The 18,773-nt window shown below is 53.1% G+C and overlaps 4 protein-coding genes and 1 non-coding gene across 5 annotated transcripts; 1 reads left to right on the top strand and 4 right to left on the bottom strand.

The window, feature by feature from the left end:
* Positions 1-356: 356 nt before the first annotated feature.
* GLRG_01532 (phosphoribosylaminoimidazolecarboxamide formyltransferase/IMP cyclohydrolase) lies at positions 357-2,256 on the bottom strand (the record flags this gene model as incomplete). The annotated part of the gene is made up of 3 exons (XM_008092217.1): positions 357-512; positions 563-2,045; positions 2,111-2,256. 3 exons carry the CDS (start codon positions 2,254-2,256, stop codon positions 357-359), a joined length of 1,785 nt encoding a protein of 594 aa, XP_008090408.1.
* A 910-nt stretch (positions 2,257-3,166) lies between these two features.
* On the bottom strand, positions 3,167-8,088 carry GLRG_01531 (RecQ family ATP-dependent DNA helicase; the record flags this gene model as incomplete). Its single annotated transcript, XM_008092216.1, has 3 exons — positions 3,167-4,354; positions 4,420-7,904; positions 7,953-8,088. The coding sequence occupies 3 exons, from the start codon at positions 8,086-8,088 to the stop codon at positions 3,167-3,169; spliced, it is 4,809 nt and encodes a 1,602-aa protein (XP_008090407.1).
* A 1,662-nt stretch (positions 8,089-9,750) lies between these two features.
* On the bottom strand, positions 9,751-11,331 carry GLRG_01530 (nitrite transporter; the record flags this gene model as incomplete). Its single annotated transcript, XM_008092215.1, has 2 exons — positions 9,751-11,139; positions 11,197-11,331. 2 exons carry the CDS (start codon positions 11,329-11,331, stop codon positions 9,751-9,753), a joined length of 1,524 nt encoding a protein of 507 aa, XP_008090406.1.
* A 3,761-nt stretch (positions 11,332-15,092) lies between these two features.
* GLRG_01529 (uncharacterized protein) lies at positions 15,093-15,474 on the bottom strand (the record flags this gene model as incomplete). Its single annotated transcript, XM_008092214.1, has 2 exons — positions 15,093-15,413; positions 15,469-15,474. 2 exons carry the CDS (start codon positions 15,472-15,474, stop codon positions 15,093-15,095), a joined length of 327 nt encoding a protein of 108 aa, XP_008090405.1.
* Positions 15,475-16,536: 1,062 nt separating this feature from the next.
* On the top strand, positions 16,537-16,601 carry GLRG_13052. Its single transcript has one exon. It is a non-coding gene; the product is annotated as a tRNA-Lys (tRNA).
* The last annotated feature ends 2,172 nt before the right edge of the window (positions 16,602-18,773 follow it).

Raw genomic sequence — 18,773 nt, 5'->3', positions numbered from 1 at the left:
CTACCTAGAAAGGCCACGGGGACTTGATGCCCGCCACAGTCAAAACACCTGCCCCAACTTGCATGAGGCGTTTTTGGTATCTCTCAGGGTCGATATGACCCATTCCCGATTTGCCATAACGCCAACACATTGCATGACCTGCCTGGCCCCCACCCTCCCATTTCGCCAGGATACCCAATAGACACACGACATCATTAGTCGTGTCCAAAGTAGTATCAAGCTTCCGCGGCTCTAACTAGACTTGATCGTGGTCTCGGCTGAAGCACCCTGCGCAGAACGGCGAGCATGGGAAGCTGGGAATCATGAAGTCGGTCTCACAATCAATTTACCCTAAACACGGAAACAAAAAGAGACGCTTAATGATGGAAGAGGCGGATGTTCTGCTCAACAAACGTAATGCCGAGCTTCTCCGCAGTGTCGAATACGGCGCCATCGTTCTGGCTGCCGCCAGGAGCGGCGATGTACTTCACACCGGACCGAGATGCGCGGAACACATTGTCGACGAAGGGGAACTGGGTCTTGTTAGAAGGTTTGCAAGGGGAACGGTACCAGCCTGACTTACAAAGGCATCACTCGACACGGCGACGTTGGTCAGCTTGCCAAGCCACTCTTCCCTCTCGGCGTCAGTGAAGGCGGGGGGAACCTCCTCGAAGACGGCCTCGAACATGTCACGCTCCGCACCGGATTTGGGGAGCTCGCCGCTGACCAGCAGGTCAATGGCGTTGCTCTTGTCCGGGCGCTTGGTGCCCTTCTTCCACTTGATGCCCAGGACGCGCGGGTGGAAGCGGAGCCACCAGTTGTCCGCCTTGTCACCAGCGAGACGCGTGCAGTGGATTCTGGACTGCTGACCTGCGCCGAGACCAATGACCTGTCCGTTGTAGGCGTAGCAGACGGAGTTGCTTTGTGTGTACTTCAGTGCGATGGTGGCGACGGTCAAATCACGGAGGGCGGACTCGGACAGAGGTCCAGACTCCTTGGGGGTGATGATTCTGTTGAACGACTTGGGCGAGATCTCGATGTCGTTGCGGTGCTGCTGCAGAGTGACGCCATAAACGGTTCTGGTCTCGGTTTTGGGTGGGACGTAGTTGGGGTCGATCTGCAGGACGAGGTACTTGCCGCCCTTCTTCTTCTTGAGGAGCTCGAGGGCAGCAGGCTCGAAGCCAGGGGCAATTACACCGTCAGAGACCTCCTTGGAGATGATGGTGGCAGTGGGGACGTCAACAGTGTCACTCAGGGCAATCACGTCACCGAAGCTGCTCATGCGGTCGGCGCCGCGAGCACGAGCGTACGCCTGGGCAAGAGGGGAGGACTCAATGCCCTCAATGTCGTTGACGAAGTAGACCTTGCGCTCCTCCTCGGTCAAGGGGGTGCCAATGGCAGCACCGGCAGGGGAGACGTGCTTGAAGCTGGCAGCGGCGGGCTTCCCCAGAGCCTGCTTGAGCTCCTTGACAAGCGGCCAGCTGTTGAGGGCGTCCAGCAGGTTGATGTAGCCGGGAGAGCCACCGAGGACCTTGTAGGGCAGCTCGCCGGAGCTGACGTAGGCGGCGGCAGGCTTCTGGTGGGGATTGGCGCCGTATCTCAGGGCCGAGTACTGCTTTCCGTCGGCGGCATACTGCTTACGGAAGAAGTCGGAGATGGCGGCGTCGTAGTCGGCAGTGTGCTCAAAAGCCTTGAGGGCGTAACGGTTGCGGCTGGCCTCGGTGATCTCGCCGGCCTGAAGCTCCTTAAGAAACTCGGCGTAGTCGTTGGGGTCGCTGAGGATGGTGACACGGCTGTGGTTCTTGGCGGCGGCTCTGATAAGGGTAACTCCACCAATGTCAATCTCCTCGACAGCCTCGGGAACAGTGACGTTGACCTTGGCAACGGTGTCCTTGAAGGGGTAGAGGTTGCAGATGACATAGTCGACCTTGTTGATGTTCTGGTCGGCCAGGTCCTTCTCATCGGACTCGAGGTTCCTCGCGAGTATTCCGGCGTGGACGGCGGGGTGAAGAGTCTTAACACGGCCGGCCAACATCTCGGGGGCCTTGGTGATGGCAGATACGTCCCTGAAAGAAGCCGAGTTGGCTCCAGTTACGGCCAGTTGGGAGTTTCGGCAGGGGCTGTAACTTACTCAACGGGGAATCCAGACTCCCGGATCATCTTAGCGGTGCCGCCAGAGGCGAGGATGCGGACATTCTGCTGGTTCAGGCCCTTGGCCAGATCCAGCAGACCCGTCTTGTCGTAAACGGAGACAATGGCAATCTTCTGACCCGACATCTTTGGCTTTTGGTGCTCTCTGCAACGACAAGTTCTTGCTGGGGGAAACAAGTACTATTGAAGAATCAGAGAATGACGAGGAGAGAAAGGGACAAAGAGGGGAGAATGGGGAAGAGGGAAAGCAATTTTTTTGCTTTGCGCAATGATGCCTGTGGGCACAGGGAAGAGGAGAGGATGCGCAAAATCGGCTTCCGATCAAGGAGGGGGAGGGGCAACGAAAAAAGAGAAAATTGGCTACGCAGCAGGTACTGAATGATAACGCACGCCTAGCGCGGCAGATGATGTATTCCCCAGGTATTGCCCCACGTCGCATTGGAGAACCGTTGGAGATCCCATCCCATTGATGGATGTAGACCCCCCCCATAAGTGGTCTAGTGCAGTTCGCCCGATACATACCGTTACGTAGAATCATGGTACGTAGAACCTTATCCCACCCATCATCATTGAACCCTCAGTAGATTGCACAAGACATGAACGTGAGTGTAGTATATGTATACATAGGGGCCAGGATGGGCTATTGCGAGTTTATGTCCCGCCCAGTGAGAGGGTTACGTTTTGGTCATTATCAACGTTAAAAAGGGGTGTTGCGCCTGCGGGATGATGCCTATTGACCGACCGACGCCTGCTCGTGCAAAACCCAAGGAGTGCCATGCGTACTCAGTCATCCCATCCCGACGCCGCCGCCGCCATGAAGATGCATACATAAAGAAGAAACCGGTCTGTCTCCCGCCCCGAACCCTATCTCTACCCTGTTGGTCATTGTTCGTTTTTCGCCTTCTCATCGCGCCATGAAAACAAATACGTCATGCCATGCAAATGTAACAGGGCTCCTGCGTGCCTTGAGTGCCAACATCACGTTTTCATCTCTGTCGTGTCTGTCCCGTTCCAGCCTCCGCCCCTCTTCGTTGCCTCAGTGAGGCATCAGCCCGATGCCGCCACCTCCCCTACCGCCTCTCTTTCCGCCCTTGGTGAGGAAACTCGTCACAGATCCGTTCTTCGAGCCTGCGGCTGTCGTCCCACCACTGCTCCTCCTCGCCCCACCGACGGCCTTCCTTTTGGTGACGCCGCCTCCTTGCTTTTTGAAACCCGCCCATGTGCTGGAACCTTTACGGGAGCCTGACCTCCGGCCGCCCCGGCCGCCCACACCGCGTCCCCGCGTGGAGCTCGACGACGGGGCTCGGGATGGAGGGGCCGTCTCTAATTCTTTCATTCTCTCGTTCCACTCCTGTACGGCAGGCACGAGGGGAGGCGGCCCGTTGCTAAAATACTTCGAGCATTCCTCTTCCTCGTCGTCTTCCATGGCTTCGTCTTCGTCTTCGTCGGAGCTGATCAAGTCGACGACGTCCTGCTCGCCCTCGTCCATGTCGTCCTCGTCTGCAATGCTGATCATAGCCTTGTAGTTGCTATGGAAGCGCTTGATCAGAGGGATAAACTTGCTGCCGAACTTGTCCACTTTCTCTGGTTCGATTCCCGCGATTTGGCGCATCTGAGGCAAGGTCGTTGTCCATCGAATGGCCATTTCTTGAAAACTCTTCTCGGAAAAGAGGGGTTTTCGGAGACCCTGCGCGTTCCGCAAAGACTCCTCCAGCTGCTTAGCCTCCCCGACAAAATTATGCACGACGTCTTGGTGCAGTTCATCAAGGCTGGCCAGACGTATATCCCCTTCGATACGAGGGCCGACTTCCCTGGAAACATTTCCTCGCTTCTGGGCCTTGGGCAAGGGCTCGAAGCCGTCGTCAGAGTCATTGTCGGACATGACGAAACCATCCTTGATATAGCCGTTTGCGTGCATGGGCAAGTTCTGTTCCTCCTGTCGCATCATCTCATCTTCCTCGTCAGAATCGATGATGGTTGCTAGAGACTTGTCCTTCTTCCTCTTGTCCTGGGTTCTTCGAGCCTGGGCTGGCGAAGATACGTTCGTCGAAGGTGGCAGCCGTCTTAACGACTCTTCATCGGAATTCTGCTCGTCATCCCTCTTACTCTTCTTGACCCGCTTCTTCGGTTTGGGTGCCGACGATTCCCTAACCCTATCAGAGACCTGGACCGATAACAGTAGCTTACGGCGCCCGTTGAGGAACAAGTGAGCATTGCGACCAACCTAGAAGCAAATTAGTTGGATGAACGAGCGGGTGGTTGCTGGGCGGGGCTAGCATGATGACTTACAATAAGGTACTGGATCGCAATGCCGGCCCTCTTGTTCACCACGTTCTCCTCTTCAAGGGCCTCTTCAGCCGTGAGCCTGTCGAGGATGCGCTCAATCTCATGCTTCTTCATCCCCTTGGCAATGCCATGGGGATCATCAGGATGTGGATTAATCGTCCTTTGGTATTTCTTTCCCATCAGAATGTCGCTGCACTGATTTATAGTCAGGCGATCGTGAAGTTCGATGGTCTGAATAGCCGCCTGGGCGAGTTCAGAGAAGTCTTGCTGTTCGAAGACAGCGCCTGCTCGGCAGTTGTCGCACGTCTTCTCGCAGTCATCGGCGTTGAAAACCTCCCCAAAGTAACGAAGAATCTCTACACGACGGCAATTCTCACGGTTATCGCAGAAAGCAGTGACCCTGTTGAGCATGATCCTCTGCCGTTCTTTCTGTGTCTCGCTGCCCTCGCCATCTGCAATCATTTTTTTCAGGGTGGCGACATCTTGGTATCCAAAGAACAGGATGCAGTCAGAAGGATTCCCGTCTCTTCCAGCGCGTCCTGTTTCTTGGTAGTAGCCTTCCAGACTCTTGGGGACCGAGTGGTGGATAACAAATCGGACGTCAGGCTTGTCGATGCCCATGCCAAAAGCAATGGTTGCTACAACAACATGAATCTTGTCTGCTTGCCATTCGCGCTGCACTCTGATTCTGTCTTCCGGTGTCATCTGTGCATGGTAATGACTTGCTTTGATGTTGTATTGGGAACGTAGCTTTTCAGCCACCTGCTCAGAGGTCTTCCTCGACAGAGTGTAGATGATTCCACACTGGCCGTTGTACTTAGACATGATCAGGTCAGCGATTTTATGGATGAGTTCCTTCTCTTTCCTTCGAACCTCATACGTTAGGTTGGGCCGATTGAAGCTCTGCGAAAAGACTTGGCAACTGTCCATTCCCAGGTTGTGCTTGATGTCGACGATGACATTCTGAGTCGCAGTTGCCGTAAGTGCAATAATGGGAACCGTCGGGAATTGGTGACGAAGTTTGCCCAGCGCCTTGTAGTCTGGGCGGAAATCGTGGCCCCATTGGCTTACACAATGGGCCTCATCGATGACAATTCGTGCCAGCCTCTTGTTCGAATAGAGATTCGTGAGGGCTCTCATGAAATTTTGGCTGTTGTTCAACATCTCTGGAGTGACATACAGGAGCTGAATGTAAAGTTCCGGGCTCCTTTCTTTGAACGAAGAAAAGATTTGGTTCCGCTTCTGGGCGTTAGTTTCGCCATTGAGGGAGACCGCTTGAATGTTGAGAGCCGACATATGGTCCACCTGGTCCTGCATAAGACTGAGCAGAGGGGACACAACGATAGTTATTCCCCTCGTCTTCCCGCTGCTGATAATAGCTGGGAGTTGATAACACAGTGATTTTCCTCCACCCGTTGGCATCAGCACGAATGCATCCTTGCCAGCGAGTGTGGCGTTGATCGCCTCCAGTTGATTGGAGCGAAAGCCTCTCATCCTGAATCTGTCTTTCAGAGCCTTCCGTACGTCTGCAGACCACGGATGCTTCATCAGCTCTGGGGGGATTGACAGCTTTGCTTTAGCCGGTTCCCTCTTCTTGAGGGGCTCGGCAGCTTTAGAAGACTGAGTAGCATTGCCGGAGGTCGTACTAAGCACACTCCTCCCTCTGGCGGTATCGGCAGATGAAGACTGGCGAAGCTCGAAGTCTTGAGCGAGTGCAAGCATGTCCGCATCTGCATCGTCGCCATAGTCGCTCGACATATCCTGGGCACGAGGTCGTGTCTTCTTGAGAGGGCTTTTGCGGTTCGGCGCCTGTCTGGATATAGGTGGCACGGGAGCATGAAGTGGGCCAAAGTCATCTTCAATATCGTCGAAAAAGTCATCATCAAAGTCATCCCGCCTGGGCGGTTTGACATCTGATGCAAGAGGCCTTGCACTCTTGGGCACCTGAAGCCTACCTCGGGGAAACGGCGGTGGCGAGCAGTCTCTGGGGTCAGTCAACCTGGAGGACCCAGGAAACTGTGTCTGATGGATGACTTGATTGTCCATTTCCATGACCGACTGCACATTCCTTTCTACTCGAGAGGGGGCCTTGTGGCTAGGCTGCGTACTCATGACGATGGACTTTGATCGGCGGTACTCTTCGACGAAGGACTCGCCGTCGATACCGACGCCGGGAAGGAGTGGGCCGATGGACTGCTCCAAATCCTTAACTTTGTCTGCGAGCTCATCTAAGCGATTCTCATCCTCTTCGGTGTCGCGGCCTTTGTCGTAGGCGTCGGCAATTTGTATGGCAAGTGATTCCCTCTCACCCTCGAGTTTCGCATGAGATTTGAGAAGTTCGGAAACCTCATTCAACCCAGCCTGTTGCTTCAGCAGTAACTCCTTGGCACTCTTTAGACGAGCACGGTCTTCTCTATTGCCCTCTAGCAAAGCTCTGCCATATTCTTTGGAGTTCTGCTCGAGCTGTTCTTGGATCATTTTCTCCTTGACCTTCAAAGAGTCCGAGTTGCTCAAGACGAACTTGAGAATGGACGACGAGTTCTGTCCCTGAGACGAGCAATTTGGTTGGGATAGTGGCTTGCCCGAATCTGGTCGAGACGATGATTGAACATGATCCGTATCGACTGGCGTGCAATGCCTTACAATTGGCAATACCGATGGATGGGGCCTGGAGGGGGTATCGGGAGCCACAAGTCCGTCAGACAGCTCGCCATCATCTAAAGGAATAGATGCCGGTCTTGACCTCGGGTTGGTGGCTGGCAGATGTGTGCTCTTATGTCGGCTTGGCGTAGCAAGGAGCTCCTCGTCGATATCCTCATCATATTCGTCGTCCGAGTCTTGAACAACCCGAGGTCTGATGCGTTGCTTGTTCGTGCTCGCTTGGATATTCAGGGGTTTGATTCTACTGCTCGATTCGGGACTGGACGATATTTGCAGAGCTTTGCTTGGAGTTCTTCCCAGGACCTTTGGGGCTCCTAGCGCCATGGGAATCCGATCCGGTGTTCCATTCCCGTTATCTTCGTCGGTCATCTTGTAGGTACGCTGTGTCCGGCTGATTGTCTGCGTAATGGTTCGTTCTTCGAAGACGCCACTCTCGATGTTCGTCCGGCGAATACTTGATGGGATAGTCTTCGGGCCCTTGGCTGAGCGACTGCCCTGTGGGGCAGGTGTACCCAGTGTCTTGTAGATGTCAGGGAATTCGTCAGATTCCGAACCCAAGTCTCCTGCCTTGCTCATCTCTGTGCTCTTTCTCTTGTGACCACGTTTCTCCGGCAGCTCAGTTCTAGAAGCAGACTCTGCAGCCCACAGTGCAACCTCGTCATCGAGTGCAGCTGAGCCTGATGATAAGACGGTGTCGTTGCCAGTCAAATCCAGTATCTCGTCGTCATCGTCGTCAAGGAAATCCGGTGTACCTGCAGGTGAAGGCTTACGCATTGCATCTTGTGATGACAACGGAGGATTCATGCTGGCGCGCTCATGTTGTGCATCTACGTTGGGTCAGCGTATGTGCATACGAGATGGTAACTTGTACCCACCTTCTTGCTGCAGCTTGGCCATATAAGCTTGCTGAAATCGTCCACCACTTGTTGTCGACGACGGTGTCAGCAACTGTTGGTGCTTCACCGCCAGCGACGGCCTCCTAGGCCTTGTAGACGAGGTCAACTTCGCCATAGAGGCAGAATTCTCAGCTGTTGCCACTCTGGCGTCTCGTGGCTGTTCCACTGCGTCGACGGCATGAAGTGCAGCTCCGGCATGCGGACGAGATATCGATTGATGAATCGAACGGCTCGGAAGCTCTTGTTGGGAGCTTGAGCTACCGAAGTGGCTTTGCGACTGCGACGACTCGGTGCCAGAGGGGTCGCGAGCTGATGGGAAGAAGAGATCGGTTGGTTTGGATATCGCGACGTTGCTCAACAGCCAGGAGATCTGATCCCCGAGATTGTTTCGAGTCATTTATCCGACTTCAGAAGGTTGGCCTCGGGGTTTCTAGGCGTCATCGGGGACGGCTTGAGTGCGCTTGAGGCTCTTGTTCGATCGATGCAAGGTTGGCTGAGAGTGTTTACACCCACAGCGCGATGGTGATGGTGACCGCGTTTGGCCACCCCACCCACTTTAGCTAGCGTGTCGGCGCGTTCGTCTTCGGCTTAGTCATTCGTCCAGTCTCGTAGACACGTGATCTGGCGTTTGATAGCAAAAGCTTCGGGCGGTCCACTTATTACCTATCCCTAGGTTGGTACCTTATCTGACGACACGGCTGAAAGGGCCAATCGAATCACCCGTTTCCCTATCATTCAAGTTGAGACGGGTGATAATTGAGAACTAAGAACTCTATTATTCGTGTCACTCAAAGCTTTTGAAATCATGAGAGAAGCGTGTTATCCTTCCGTCATTCACTGAGTCAGTGTGAAAAGGCCGCTCGTCCTTCAAATATCACAGGCTGCGTCCAGTAGGCTAATCTACATTACCTCAGCAATAAGAGTGCGAAATTTCCTGACGGGTAACGTTGAACCATGACAAGAACTATGGGTCAAAAGTAGGTAAGTGATGTACTGTGGTGGTATACTACTGCACCCCCGGAAGCACAACGGTCCCTCCCGAACCCGAAGTGCCGAAGCACCCCGATAAGCCTGCCACGAACCCGGATCGCACAGGCTCAGCGCGGGACGAAGCCTTGTCTTTCTTATCCTCCGTCAAATAGAGCTGACTTGTGGAGGCAGGGGGTTTGATTCTGCCCCGTGGACAGAACAGCCACACCCTCGGGCATTACATGGCGGCTAGATGAGACGGCATATGCAGTGCAAGGGAGTTTCTGATGAAGTGTCTCTAGTCCCTCGCATGTGGAGACTCCCTTTGACGTCAGAGTGCTTCTTGGCCTGTTGCTGGCTTTCGAACCACATTGCTATGCCTGACGTGAGATTTTAGAGCATTGACACGGAGCGCGGTATATTGGTGATGGGCAACTCTCGGCTGTTTAAACGGCTTCGGGATAAATTCCAGAGGCGTAAGCCAAAAGATGAACCCATTCTTTCCAGTCATTGCACACGGACTTTGTCTGTTAGGGTGTTATGCAAAGCTCGGGTTTCACTCAATCGCAGACGGGCACACAGTGAGGGTAGCGTAAGAATTTTGAGGAGCGAACCGCTTGGGTTTGAAATAGGTTGTTCGCAAAGAAAATCTAACCGTGGATATCATATCGCCCATTCCCATACTCCATGCTTATTTTTTTCCCTTACATTCCTTCTGTCATTCCCAGAAGCCAGCCAAAATAGTCATTAAGCAATAATAGAGTTGCAATCCGTAAACAAAATCATCAGTCCTTGCCAAGAACCGCGCTTAGTGACGCTGGTTCTTTGGAAGGGGGTGAATCCAGGAAACACCAATGTAAACGGCGATGTGGATGCAACCAATAACCCACAAGCCCTTGGCATAGTTGGCACCGTGGTCCATGAAGCGGAATATGATGGCGAATACAACACCTCCGAAGTTGCCTCCGGCACCAGTAAGACCAGACACAATGCCGTTGGCGTGACTGTGAACGTGGGGAATAAGACCAAAGTTGGCACCGTTGCCTGCCTCGAGGAAGATAGCCATGAGGAAGACGAGGCCGAACATGGTAGCTTCGTTGTGGGGGTTGAGCTGGCCGATGAGAATGAGAAGCGCACCAGTAAGGATACCGCAAACCGTGATCCATCCTTTCTTGAGCCAAAGGCTGTGACCGCCAAACCGATAGAGCAGATCGGACACAACACCGCCAGCCGGGCGGGTGATGATGTTGAGGAAACCAAACATAGCAGCCCAGTTGCTGGCACCAGTCTGGCCAAGGGAGGGGAAGTTCTTCAAGTAGTAAGAAGAAAGGATGGAATTGATAGCTAGCTCACCGCCGAAGGAGCAGCCGTATGTGGCGACGTGAAAGAGAGTCTGAGGAGACAAGACAACCTTCATGGCATCCTTGAAAGTCGGGTTGACCACAGTGTCTCCTTGAGCGGTCTCGATCATCTCGGCACCCGAAAGGGGGGCATCGTTTTTGGCGATGACACCGTTCTTCCCGTGGGTGCTGCTCTTCTCCTCGTCAGATGCCATGGACCCGATAGTCCGATCGGCAATGCCCCCGGGAACATCGATGACGGCGTTTACACCGTGAGATCGCAGGTTCTCCTGGGCATGGAGATGGCGATCGGCCCACTTGCCGGTAGGGGTGTCTTTGCACAGGAGAAGAAGACCCAGGCCGCAGGCCAAGAGACAGATGACGGGAACGATGAAAGTCATGCGCCAGGCCTGTCCAGGAGAGTAGCCACGAGCATGGACGAAAGAGTCGAAAACGGCTGGCATTACCCAGTACGAAAGCCCGCCCCCTCCGTTGCCCCAACCACCAGCAAGGGCATTGGCTGTTCCGACAACGTTCTTGTCGAAGAAGCCTGTGCACCAAACCTGGCAAGGAACGAAAGTCGCACCGAGGACACCGATGAAGAAGCGGCTGATATACAGGCCAGTGACATTGGTCACCAGCGGGGCAAGACCGACGGGCAAGGTACCGATGAGGAGCAAGGAGCCGAAGACGATGCGGGAACCGAATCGATCACAGGCGGGGCCGGCTATGAGGCGCATGAATAGTGTCGCAACTAGGGAGACGATGTTGGAGTTGGCGACTTGGGCGTTGTTCAACTTGAGGTCCTTCTTGATGGTCACCGTCAACAACGGCGGGAAGGTGTACCATGCCCAGAACTAAACGAAAAGTTAGTGATGAAGACGCACAGAACCCCTTGGGTGGCTTATACGCACGGCAATCATGAACCCAAGCCATGAGAAGTGGAAAGCGCGCGCGTAGATGTTAAAGATGTTGAAAACCGGGATGCTGCGGGCCTTTCGGTTGATGGGGTTCACCTCGGGTGCCCTCCAGAGAACGGAAAGTTGCATTGTGAATGTTGATGTTCGTTCGTGGTAGGCCGAGTTCGTATGTTATGGGATGTTTCGTGTCGAGGAAGGCTTCAATGATGGTACGGAATGCTAGGTGGAACACTCAATCCGAGCCTTGTCGGAAAGATGTCTTTGACAATATCGAGTTTTCGGATGCTTCTGTCAATCCTGGACGCATGGAGAGGCTCAATGAAGAGTCTTATAGGGCTGCTTCCATTCGATTGACATATGAATATAGAGATTGATGGCGGTTGAAGCATCTCCGGAAGAACGACACGCTAAACCGAATCGACTCTACCGTGAGCAATCCCTTGCTATGCCAGTGGGGATGCGGGGGGGAGGGAACGCAGTCGCGAGGGTGACGGGTAGGTGCCTCAGTTATGGGGGCGGCCAAGAGGCGCCCAGAGACCAGGCCGGGCCAACTTGTGTGGTAGCCTTAATAGCGGGCTCGCCTGTCGATCTCTCTGATAAGAGAGTTTCTGTCCTGGAGAAGGGCGGAAATGACACAATTGTTCTTGTGGTGCAGGTAGGCTGAGGCACTACTACGTGTCTTGAACGAGGTCCTGGTGCTGCACGACTGGGTGCCACGGAGAACCTAGAAGTAATGACAGATACACCTGTGTGGGCGTGTGTGTACGTATCGAACTGTTTACCAGGGTACTGGATTCGGGATCAAGCGAGGTGTTACCGGGAGAGTACCTAAGCCTTGTGAGAGCTTCATTCAAGATCGCCGATGACGAGGCTGACAGAATCAAGGCTTTCCCAGTGTTTTTGTGGCACAGGTGAAGGCCTTCCTAACCCGATCGAATCCCAGTCGTGAGAGCGAGGTACAGAAGTTGAGCAGATGGTACTGGTTGTCCGCTGTCGCGACTCTCATCGTCAGATGACGAAGCACACCGAGCTGATAAGCTGGGTAGGTGGAATAACCTCCGACACTACGATGTAGGTTGTGCGTTATCTCGGCGGTGCTTGGCTGTCCAGATGACTCAGTAAAGTGCTTTGAGGGAGAGAAATGATTGGACAGGGCAGGGCCGAAAAGGGAAGGGAGAATAGGTAGTATCCGTACTATGTACGACGAAACGGGGGCTGACGAACTTATTGCTTATCTCTGGCCAGCTCGCGAAGGCGCTCGAGATGCAGCTGGGACGGACGAGCTAGGCTCCACCCCCCTGGCGTCCAAGAGATAAGGGTCCCCGACTCTAATGGCTGAACGGCAGTGTATGCGTAAATCGTTTGCGTCGATCTCCGCGGGTATGTTTAGGCGTGACGTTTGTCTCGAAGTTCCGGCTATATGCTCTGTGAGCTGACAGCAGCTGCAATTCTAGCGGAATCTCCTCGTGGCCCGAACGTGTGCTGATGACGAGTGAAACCTGGTGATGATTAGCTGGCAAAGTTTCGACTAAGAGCGATTTAACATTGAGCACTGGATTGGCTCCCTTGGAGCGAAAACTAGACTAGGCGCGCAATTTGCATGGCAGTTCCATGATGCCTTACCCGTCCCCTACCATGGACGACATTGAAGCACGAGAATAAATGCCAGGCTTGCCATCCGCTGACTCCTCGGTGAAGCAGGTGCAGCATTCATCATTGTCTTGGACTTACCGCATCGTCCCGTCCGCATTGATATTTGGCCGACGTTGACCAAGAACATATGATTTGGCGTAATTCGAAGCCTTACAATTGGGCAATGCCGTGGTTCCGCTCAATTGCCCTTCCTCCCGATTCCCTCTCTCTCCACGTCATTGCCCCTGAGATCTACACAGGCACGGCGGCAGAGACTGAATGGGGTGGGTAAAACCAATTGAAAAATTGGGATGACTGGGAGTTTGTGTACAGTTAGGTATGGGGATGGATGGTAGGTTGAGATAAGACAGAGAGATAGCAGAGCCAAGGAAGTCCCTGGCGCCTGTAGCACCACACCCCCGTTGACAGGGGTGAGCGGATGCCTGTGATTTACCTAGGCACTACGGATACCGTAGCCACTCGTCAGTTTCGAAATCCGCACGGGCCATACGCTAGTCCTATCATAGAGGGCGGTCAACCTACCTGCTCCACCCATCCATCCCCCACTTATCCACCGACTTGCCTACTGTCTATCGGCAACAACGTTTATCCGTATTTCCTGGTGCTTACATCAAAGCTTCCTGCTTACGTACTTGACTAACCACCGTTTTTGCCACCTGTAGATCCCTGTTTCTGCCAGCCCGCTAGCCCCTATCCAGCATTCTGTGGCCCGTGCGGATTTCGTACCTGACGAGTGGCTACGGTACTACGTAGTAGGTACCTAGTTATGTTAGCCGGCTGTCCCCCCACGCCGAATCCCGCATGTTTGGTTCAGGCTTCTGTCTCCCGTTGCGGCGTGCATCCCCGGCTTGCCGGCTTCCCTACGGATACCTACCTTAGACTGAATCGCGATAGGGTCTGGGCTCTCCAGCTCGGTCCCATCTCCAATTTTCCGCGTCTATCCCTTTGAGACTGTAGTGTAGCTGCGTTCCAAAGCCAGGCGAAGAAGTGCTACCTCGGCGTCTGTCATCTGTCATGGATCGGTTCGGCACAGTGGCCGTATGTTGCGGGCGTTTTTGAACGGCCCTTTCAGCCTCCACTTATCAAGACGGCGTTGCGGACCCCTTTTTGCCTTTTCGCACATGTAAATCGACCTCCGCGGAGTTGCTCGTTTCAAGATAACGGAACGACCACTTCAAACAGCCACACAACACTCAAGGCGCCAGGTGGTCCGTGCGCCATGCGTGTGTGGGAGATATCTTTAACCTTCTTTGCATCAACCTTCTTACATGTCTTGAGAAACCAGTATCTAAAGATCAGGTACTCTTACTCTGGGCAGGCTGTCATGGACACACCCGACGCGTGGCGATACCAGCAATGGAAGCAGACGCTTGAGTGCCTTCGATGCATTTTAACCACGGTGGTTGGTTGCGGCGTACTTGTTGTGATGAAATTGCATGCTGAGACCATAGTATTAGCAACGTCGGCCGTGAGCTGATTCCCTGGTCCCCACCCCATTGAGCCGTTCATTGTTATCTGGCTCGTCCATGCCCAAGACACATGAAATCTTGGTATCGTCATGCTGCGGGCTACGCAGCCAGCGTAGGATCTAACAGTCAGCCCCTAAGCGCACCATGCTATCTCAAAACTCCACGAACCATTCTGTCTACAGATTGCTCCCTTGCCTGAGTAAGTGGATCGGATTACGCATCTCCGGTCGACGCCCATATCCCTGCCCAACAAGAAACCTCCGCGCTCGGTCTCGGCCTACGGGATTTCATATTCGAAAAGAAAAGGCGGAAAATAAGAAGAAAAGACTTATATGTGTTGTCATGTCACGGCCCGATTGTTGCCACACCCTCTTCCGCAGGAACCGGAGTTGCTCAAGTCGCGGGGATGAGAGGAATGTGGTTATCATGCGGCACCGACAAGGATTGTAGAGCAGAACTATGCCATTCAACGACATTCGCTCTCGGGTCGCAATAGCTGTCTATTGCTACGTTCCAAGCCGAGGAACGACCTTTCTACTCGGTTGACACTGATAGTTGGAGAGGAGAAAGGCGTCACCGGGAGAGCTATTCCTGGACGTCTTCCAGTGTATACGTACATGTGTCATGGAATGACTCCGGAACAGCTTGCGCTCGGCGAGCTTTAGCGAACCCGCTAGCCAGCAGACCTCCCGATAAGCTAAGGTTAGTTCTCCAGATGAAAGTCGTCTTATCTGAAGTTGGTAAAAAACGGACCCGAGCGTTGTACATTTACACTTGGGACGACTGGCCTTTGTCCCGCCTGCAATGATATTGGCTCCCGTCAGCGTATCCAGAAGAGGGGTTTCTTGAAGGGGCGACTTCAGAGACTGGTGTTGTGTTGGTCTGAGGTCTGTGTTCAGGATTCTTCACCTCACCGTGTGTCGGTGGACATCGTTTGGACCATCCCTTCTCCTGTTCCGTTCCCTCCCTGCCCCTATGGTGCTTCTTCTTCTTCTTCTTCTTCTTCTTCTTCTTCTTCTTCTTCTTCTTCTTCTTCTTCTTCTTCTTCTTCTTCTTCTTCTTCTTCTTCTTCTTCTTCTTCTTCTTCTTCTGCAACCAAAAAGTTGATTCATAGACCTTCAAAGTCTTTCCTTAGTACGAAAACGCTCATGGCCGGTTCCATCGCAGACCTACGAAATATTTCTTCGGCTACACCCCGAGTCTCAACTTTGTCCTCTTCGTCCAAGGGTTGCAGCGCGTATAGGAATCATATCCGTTCAAAACACCTCTTCCTCCTATACTCCATTACAATGACACCGCAATCGACACCTCGAAAGGACGAGGGACTGTTTCCGCAAGGGCAGCTCCCTACACTCTTCTACCACAGACGACAAAGCCTCCCGGTCAACGGCCGTTCGGCGGACCGGCCATTCTACGGTCATGTGTTTCCGATGAAAAATTAGAAAGTCGCATACTCTTTCTACCGCCATTGTCGGCACTTTTTCCGTCTAAAGACTCCCAAGCCAGCATCGTAAGCAATATGCCGATGGCTCATATTCACATCTCGGACGTGGAAAGTTCCGGTTCGTGGTCATCAGATCCGCGAATGTCGAGAAGTCGCATCCAGCCCTTGGTCAGATATAGACAGAGTGACTGAACCCATATGCTTCCCAGTAAAGTTGACTGAAAGACCTTTACTTGGACCTCGGTTTGAGCTCTTTCCTCCCGTCCAGGTGACAGTTGAATACACTCTCGTACATCGGGCGTTGCACCTCTTGTCGAGTTAGAGTCAACCTAAGGATGCCTCTTGACCTCTGCCGATATCTTGCCGTCCTGAAAAGAAGGCTCATGGGAAACCAAAACAATAGATCTAGTAATTTCCTCGCCCATGTTGTTTCTTAGAGACGGCATGAGTTGACTCGTGCATAACTTCGTTCCGCACAACTTACATCCAGAAGCATGCGATGGACCAAACCTTTGTGCGCTTTCTCGGCCTCCCGACTCGGGCAAAAATGATCGTCATCTCAAGCAACACGAAGCAACCGTTCGGGCAGAGACGCGATTTCGAGTTCACGACTTTGGACTCGAGCCACCTTCGAGGTCAAGCGAGACCGGCCCGTTGTCGTTGTCAAAGGATCCGATCCGCCTTGGTGGGACATGGCCATCGGTGTCCATAAGCTCCTCCCGGCCGTGACCCGTCACCAATCATTCTACGGCTGGATTCCATCCGCCCGGCTAGCTCAATCGGTAGAGCGTGAGACTCTTAATCTCAAGGTTGTGGGTTCGACCCGTAAGCCTCTCCAGAATCGTCCATAATTAGTGTTGTCATGGCTAACAAATTACAGCCACGTCGGGCTCAATTCCCGCCAGCGATTGACGCTTCCAATTCTTTTTCAGACTTTTTCAAACTAACTTTTTTTTCTACCAGACCTTGGTCTCAATCATGTATCATAACAATCCGGTATTTTTGTGGCTTGCCTAGTGACCTGAAGTCGACTTGCTTCACGATATGCGCGATTAGGGCTTAAGCCGTGTAGTGCTTTTCATCTACGACTGGGATCGACTGATGAAGGAAGGTATAAGTCTGTTTAGTGGACCCTCTGGAGACGCATACGTCTTGCTCGGATTAGGACGTTCTATGGGGAAAGTGTCACAGGTTCGTTAGATATCTCACCCACTCTGCTGAATGAAAGGCATTGTAATCACGATTGTAGTATTGTCTGCCTGGGATATAAAATACCAGTCAACCCAGTGAGCTCTGGGTTGCCAATCCCAAGGGTGATATTGCCATTCCTCATATACCTGTCATGGAGCATTGTAGCCAATGTTGATGTACTCTAGAGGCGTTCCACTTGATATGGAATACTCATGTATTGCCAGAGCAGCTTTTGTAGGAGCTTCACCAATTCTACTAACCAGGGTAGAGAATCCCTGCCCACAGCGTGCCGCCTGTGCTGAATGACCCCAGGTAACAAGCGATACCTGTCTCGTCAAATTATACAGAAAACTCCTTGTCATTGCCGTACTCGTTCGTTCAGTAAGTAGCTTGGGACTCTGTGGTGCTTGCCATTGATCGTTTTTTGCCCAAAACCGTCCAAAGGTAATCGGAGCGGGGTGGCCTCCTCCTGGAATTCTACTTGATTATGCAGTGCTCTAGGTATCAGAAAGACATAGTAAACCTCATCATACCAAGTTTTTCTGGAGCTAGGACGTTATCTCTGATACCGGTTGTGTTGCTGGACACCCACTTCTCTCCCCCGCCTTTGTAGCCTCCGCAGTGTGAAAGCGGTCATATCTCTGACTAGAGGACTGCTGCTGCCGGCCTTTGTCCAAATGGTCTCACGAACTGCCAGTTCATTTCCAACCAGCTGGTCAGTCCTGAAATATGGGTTTCGTCACCAAGAGCCCGAACAGTTTATAGGGCTGACGAACAGTCGGCATGGCTCCAAACCAAGGCAACTGACTAGGCAATCACACCAAGAATTCACCGTCGACTTGCATAACGCGGAGGTAATACATCGTGTCGAAACGGGTAATTGCGAGTATCACATGAACAGGACCGCAATGTCTGCAGTCATTGATATGTGGTGATGGCCGAGGAAGAAAGGCCACATCTCGTTGATGGAACACTGAAAACATCAAGCAGAAAGATGTGCGAACACCCATCGTTTTGGGAGCTACCAGCCCTACCTACTATCAGTAGCTAAAACCTTCCACGGCATGGTCCTCCAAAGCAGGCTCCGGCAACGGAAAATGGCTGGATTACGGGCCCGAGTCCAAGACTCCTGCAACATAGCCTCTCTCTTAACTCCACACCGACTTGGAGAGGGGGCTCAACCAGACCCCCCTCAATCATGCCAAAATAACGATGGAATTATCACAATCCGGTGGGGACGAATGCGCGTCCGCAACGGAGCCATCATGTTGTCTCTGAGGCCATGCCTTGGTGGGTTGGCTCTGCTTCACGCGTCAGTCATCGAGCCCCTCTCGCCGTCTCAACTGACGATAGACACAGGTGTCAACCGTCCCCAGAGACTCAAACAAGGTAGCCCCTTCATTGCGAAGCCCTTATTAGAAGCAATGCATTAGCTGCGTGATGTCGGGGGTAAGGATGTGACGGCAGGGACGGCGTTCTTGCCACGCCACAGGGCGGCACATGCCCACAGGCTCACACCCGAGATGAGAAAGCCGAAAGTATAATACATTACACGGGGCCGAGTCGTCACTGCTCCGGTTATTTGACGATCATCTCACAGGCCAGGCAAGGACGAAGGTGAAGGAAGTTATGCATCATCAACCGGAAGAAAAACAAAATCATCTCTCCTCAAGTTGAGGAACGCGGGGGACAAGCCACGATTCAGGTTGAGCGTCTCCGGAATCGCCGGTTGAAAGATGCGGATGTGCTGCTATACCTGGGGAAAACCCGAAACAGAGACCACCAGGATAGGTTGGGAACAGTGGTTACCGGTA

This window comes from Colletotrichum graminicola (genome assembly GCF_000149035.1).
Source record: "Colletotrichum graminicola M1.001 genomic scaffold supercont1.4, whole genome shotgun sequence".
Lineage (NCBI taxonomy): Eukaryota > Fungi > Ascomycota > Sordariomycetes > Glomerellales > Glomerellaceae > Colletotrichum > Colletotrichum graminicola.
Note: the sequence above shows the minus strand (reverse complement) of the source record. Positions and strands in the feature narration are given on the sequence as shown.